Source organism: Photinus pyralis, unplaced genomic scaffold, assembly GCF_008802855.1.
Source record: "Photinus pyralis isolate 1611_PpyrPB1 unplaced genomic scaffold, Ppyr1.3 Ppyr1.4_LG7, whole genome shotgun sequence".
NCBI classification, from domain to species: domain Eukaryota; kingdom Metazoa; phylum Arthropoda; class Insecta; order Coleoptera; family Lampyridae; genus Photinus; species Photinus pyralis.
Window position 1 is genome coordinate 3,977,595 of NW_022170738.1, and position 5,750 is coordinate 3,983,344.

At 39.0% G+C, this 5,750-nt stretch overlaps 1 protein-coding gene across 1 annotated transcript; it reads right to left on the reverse strand.

The window, feature by feature from the left end:
• Nucleotides 1–3,385: 3,385 nt before the first annotated feature.
• LOC116175525 (tigger transposable element-derived protein 2-like) lies at nucleotides 3,386–5,230 on the reverse strand. The gene has a single exon (XM_031493687.1). The coding sequence runs from the start codon at nucleotides 5,228–5,230 to the stop codon at nucleotides 3,386–3,388; it is 1,845 nt and encodes a 614-aa protein (XP_031349547.1).
• Between the last annotated feature and the right edge of the window lie 520 nt (nucleotides 5,231–5,750).

Below are 5,750 nucleotides of genomic sequence, written 5' to 3' on the forward strand. Positions count from 1 at the left end.
ATTAAAGCACGATTTCGGGTAAAATTTAATACATACAAAACTCGTCAGTAAAATGACATTACTTGACTCGGAAATTAAAGTACTCGGCCCCATTGAGGCCTCGTACTTCAATATTTCCTCGCCAGCAATATGACATTTTCCTGACTCTTATGTAAATAACTATTAATTTCGCTACCCGCCTTAATTTGTAATGGCGCTATTTATACGCCCACAGTATTATCTTAATATAACGAAAACTCAATTTCCTGAAATTTTTCAATTAACTTTAGATATTAAATTTATAAGCATTCGTCGAAATAAAAAATTACCGGGCACAGATTTCCTTTTAACATTAAACGAAGCGTGACCTACAATAAGTTTTGGATTGCAAGCGTTTTAAACCCCTTAACAAATTTCATCAGGCGTATGTATATCAGCAGCGTATACTGCTATATGAAACGGAACTTCGGCCGCGAAATATCGGATGCCTTTGGCGCCCTTAATATGCGGGAACCGTTAATTTATCAATCCCCTGAATTGCGCTTAAGGGAATCCAACTGCAAACACAAAAAGCAGGATACGTCAACGCCCAGAGCAAGCAAATATTGAATCTCTTAATAATGAAGGTAACTCATTTCTTCAAGATTTTATTCTTTCGTTCTCTGTAACGGTTGGATATAAGTAACGATTGCGTAGCCCTAATTTAAACAGATGTAATATTTTAAGAGATATCCGCATTGCTGAAAATAAATTCCTGGAATGAACACGGAAAATACACATGTAGGGCGCACCGCTTCTAAACAAAGGTGTCAAGAATGTAACCATTTTTCCTTGATAGGACCAGCGTTTCTTTGAATGCATCAATAAATGTGGCCAACTATGGGGCGAATCAGACCAGCAAAACAAATGGAGAGTGAGTTTCCAGTTAATAATGAGAAACGTAACAGGGATAAAAATAATAGTCAGTGCACAAGAGGAAAGTCCGGAAGTCATTTTACATCGTGTTCTGGTCCTTTTGGTCCAGAAGCGGAGTGGCCGATTACTCTTTCCATAGAGCTTTAGAGCTACGTGGTGAGAATAAATTTACTAGGGCAGAAAGTGTCTTATTGTCAGAACTGCAACGGTGAAAAATCAACTAAGCCAACAAAGGAGAACAGTAACGTAACAAAACATACGTAAAATGGTTAAGCGAGAGGTTATCAAGAAAAACCTGCTGTGACAAAAAAGGCTCGGAATTCAAAAGACTGCGAATTACAACATTAAAGCATTAAAACCTGAAAGACGAGAATAAGTTATGAAAACAACCCCTAAAGATAAAGTTTCCACTTACCCTCCTCCGACAGATAATAGAATGGGTTTTGCATTAAGTGGATATCGTACATAAAACGATAATGAGTTACAGGACGCAACAAAGCCGTAGAAAATGACGTCCCCTAGTAAACATTTTCCCATATTTACGTTTTTCATTTAAAATTTCGTTTGGCAAAATTGTATTTCGGCAAGAAAATACGTAAGGCGATGGAAGGTATGCTTATCAAGAATAGAGAACGAAATGTAATATTTTCTCATCTTTCACTTTTGATTTGAATTTTAAAGTAGGCTACATAGATTTTGAAATTATTAAATTTCTCTGCAGCCACCCACACCTTATAGTATTTCACAAACTTTTTTCTTCCGTTGTCAAAGTTGTGCCTTGTTTACAATTATTAATCCCTGATTCCGCTCATCCCTTTTTTGTTAAGTTTAAGTAAACGATTTTTCTCCTATTCGAAATGTGTGCTATTGTTACGTGCGGTCTACCTTATAGTAGTGGTCAACTACACACGGTTACGTGCGGTCTACTTTGTAGTAGCGTACTACTATACATTGTTAGCGACCTATTGCACATTGTGAATTGATAGGTTTAGAAATATCTTTACTCCATTCTAATGATTTGATTTGAAATTAATATGAATAACATACATTATACTTAATTTAATTATGTGACCACATAACTTTCTAATTAGATACATTATCGATATCTATAGGCACACTTTCTAATTACCTATAGGTACTAACCATTAACGAGGTACTGATAATTATCTAATTAGAAGGTATAAAATGAATGGGTCATACAAAGGGTTGTTTAGTTGTAGCTTATCTGTCAGTCAACATGTTAACCAGAGAGTTTTACAGTATCATTGCTACCGAAGAAACAGCTGTTAGATTTCTGCAGCAACATGGCCTTCTACAATCAGAAGATGAAACCGATCCATGCTTGCGGTGTGGAAGTGTCATGGTTCAGAAAAGGAAGCGCGATAGAAATGGAGAGTTCCGGCCGGTGTTTCGTTGTCCTAGGAAGGGCTGCCAAACAACTCGTTCAGTACGATCGGGAAACAGATTCTTCCATTATACCGATTTAAACAACAAACTGCATTGTAATTTAAGTTTGTGCGCAATTTTGGAGATTGTGTATTACTTTTTGATGGATACCACAATAGAAGTCGCCAGTGCACATACCGGAAGGTCGACCCATACTTTGGTGGATTGGTATACGATGTGCAGAGAAGTCTGTTCAAGTGTCATATCCGTGCGAAGCAGAGGAAGACTACATGGTACTATTAACGACCCTGTTCAGATAGACGAGTCTCGGTTTGCTGGGCGTCGGAAATATAACAGAGGACGTCTGCTCAATGGAGATCAAGCAGCGGAAAGCGACGATTCAGACGCCGATGTTGAAAATAACCGAAACCACGGACGAAGAATCGATGGCCCATGGGTGTTTGGTTTGGCTACTAAGGCGGAGGTACGATATTTTGTCGTCCAACGAAGAGATCAAGCCACACTGCTCGCAATTATACAAAGGGAAGTGGAGATGGGCTCTGTTATACATTCGGATGAGTGGCCGGCTTACCGACAACTGCAGGCATTAGGATATCAACACAGCACCGTGAACCATCAACAAAATTACATCGATCCTGATTCCGGAGCTAACACTCAACTAGTTGAACGGAGATGGTTAGATGCGAAGGTTCATATCATGAAGAAAATGCGCAGCGTTCCCTTGAACCAACTGCAAGGGCATTTAGATTATATGGCGTATAAAATTTTACGCAAAACCAGCGAAGATAAATTTATTACCTTCCTTCAAGATTTACGAAACGTGTATGTGGATTAATTTTTATTGTAAGGGTAGACCGGGTAAAAACGCCCCACATTTTGAAAAAAATTGATAATTGGCACAAAAAAAATTTAATACCAAATTTTATTATATAATATGTAGAAGGTAACATTAATCTTTCACAAAACATATAAACGAAATTGTATTCTTATATTTTAGCCAAAAAAACAAAAAAAAATTTTTAACCCGCACTGGGGCGTTTTTGCCTGCAACAATGTAAAAACGCCCCACTATAGATAATTATACTTAATCAGGTCTATCCTCTTTGGTACACTTATTGCAAATGTTTTTGTTGCTGGTACATGTCTCATGAAGCCAACCAGAACACTTGTCGCATTGTATCCAGTCAACTTTTGATTTGGTTGTATAATAATAATCACCACATTCTATGCAGAAGTCTTCACCTTCATCCGACACTTCATCATCCGTCGAGCTTAAGACACGGTTTTCCAAAGAACTGTCAGAAGAACTAGAAAGTTGTCTTCGTGGCTTAACAACTCTTTTCTTCTTGTTCGAAACAGTTTGCGTCCTTCTCTGACTTACGTTTGTACAAGGTTTGTTTTTCTCAGCCTTTTTACTGGCATTTGCTTCCTTTTTTTCAGAAAATACTCGGCGCTTTACACGATTTTCTGGGGACGTTAGTTCAACAGCCGATTGTTTTCTTTTGGAGACTCTATGAGGGATTAGTGGAAGCGGCTGAATTTCCCTTAAATATTTTGAGGGAGTTTCCTTTTCATCCGCCGCAGATGATGCCACAGTTTTCTCTCGATTCGAGGGCCCAGGTTCATTCATGGCTTGCATCAAATTTTGCTGCTGCGTGGGTTCCGGCGGAGTTGATGGCATCGGAAAATTTTCGTCTTGGTAAGGTTGAGTTGTATTCTCTAAAGATGCATCGGATATTGCAAAAAAATGATCAGGTATTGCGTGGGGATTCAACGGATGTATTCCACAGGCTTTAAATCCCGAGATTGCGTTTGCTACTGTTGCAGATTTGCCCCATGCGACACCTATCAATCTAGCAATTGTCGTTCTTGATAACTTTCTATCCTTGTTCTGAATCATCCAACTTTTCGCTTCTTGAAAAAAGTACGTTTTTAATGGTTTAAAGAAACACCTATCTAGTGGCTGAAGTGCCTGCGTAGTGTGGCTTGGCAGACATAGAAGCACCACATCATTTTCAGTGGCCAAGTCTAATAGCTCGATTGCATTGCAATGCGAGGTGTGGCCATCTAAAATAAGTAAGGCTTTGCCCGGTCTCTTTTTGGGTAAAAAACATTCCCTGAACCATTTCAGAAACAATTCAGCATTTATGTACGACGACTTCTGATTCATAAACACCATCGAACCTGGCGGGAGTCCATCAGAAAACTCATCTTTTTTGTATTTCCCTTTGAATATTACAACGGGAGGTATATAATTACCCTCCGCATTGCAGCATGCAACCAAGGATACATTCTCTCCCTTCTCAGAGCTGGTTAATGAATAAACATCTTTCGCACCTTTCGTAGCGACTACTTTACCCGGTTTGTTGTTTATCTGTATCCCCGTTTCGTCGACATTATAGATTTGCCCGGGCTTGTCAAACAAATCGTTATTAGTGCAAATTTCTTGAAGTAATGTAAAATAATCGCCTACCTCCTTCCTATTCATTCCATTTGCTCTCGCTACAGACAAACCTTCGGATTTTCTAATGCTTAATTCTTTATTTCTATACAAAAATCTCTTAAACCATTCATCTCCAGCTCTTTCCTGATCTTGTGAAAATCGGTGGTTAATGTTTAATTTTTCGGCAAATTTGTAAGCCATACTTCTCACGGCAATAGCATCGGGGGCAAAACCGATCTTTTCCAGAGATTTGATATGGGCAACAAGTCTTTTCTCGTGCTCTGGCCCTAATTCTGGTCCTCGACCTAGTTTTACAATGGAGCTTCCACTTTTCAGATGTCTTCTCAGTGTTCTGGAGGAAATTCCGTATTCGCGACTAGCTTCATTTACTCCCATCTCGTGTGAATTAACTTTATTCATCGCCTCTGCCAAAGTATCTTGACTGAAGTTAGCTCTAGTTGTCTTTCTTACATAAGTTTTGCCCATTTTCTGGAAATACAATTGCAGAATTTAGTGGGGCCTATTACCCTAAGATTTGCGAGGCGTTTTTCCCAATGACCGGTGGAAAACGCCCCATCGTGCTAACCAAGTACTTGTGCACCGAACAGAGGCGACCGCATGGCAAATTGTATGGTTAGGAACGTAATATACAACACCGGTCACGAATCAACAATATCTAACTACGTTTACCAGAAATAATTTTTTACTGACACTTACCAACAAATTTTGCAGGTCGCAATTTACAAGACACTACCGTTTTTATTTTATTTCCAACAAACTAAACCACAACAAGTAATGCACAATGCGTCATACACAAATGTAACTGGCTTGTGGTGTCTGTATCGCCATCTATCCAAAAGCAATTGTATTTTTGCAGGTGGGGCGTTTTCGCTGGTGGGGCGTTTTTGCCCGGTTTACCCTACAGTAATTTTGAACCCTTATTTTTGAAAGGGTTGTAGTTGAAAGGGCTCGAATGAATCCTTAAGGACGAGTGTATGCAAACTTT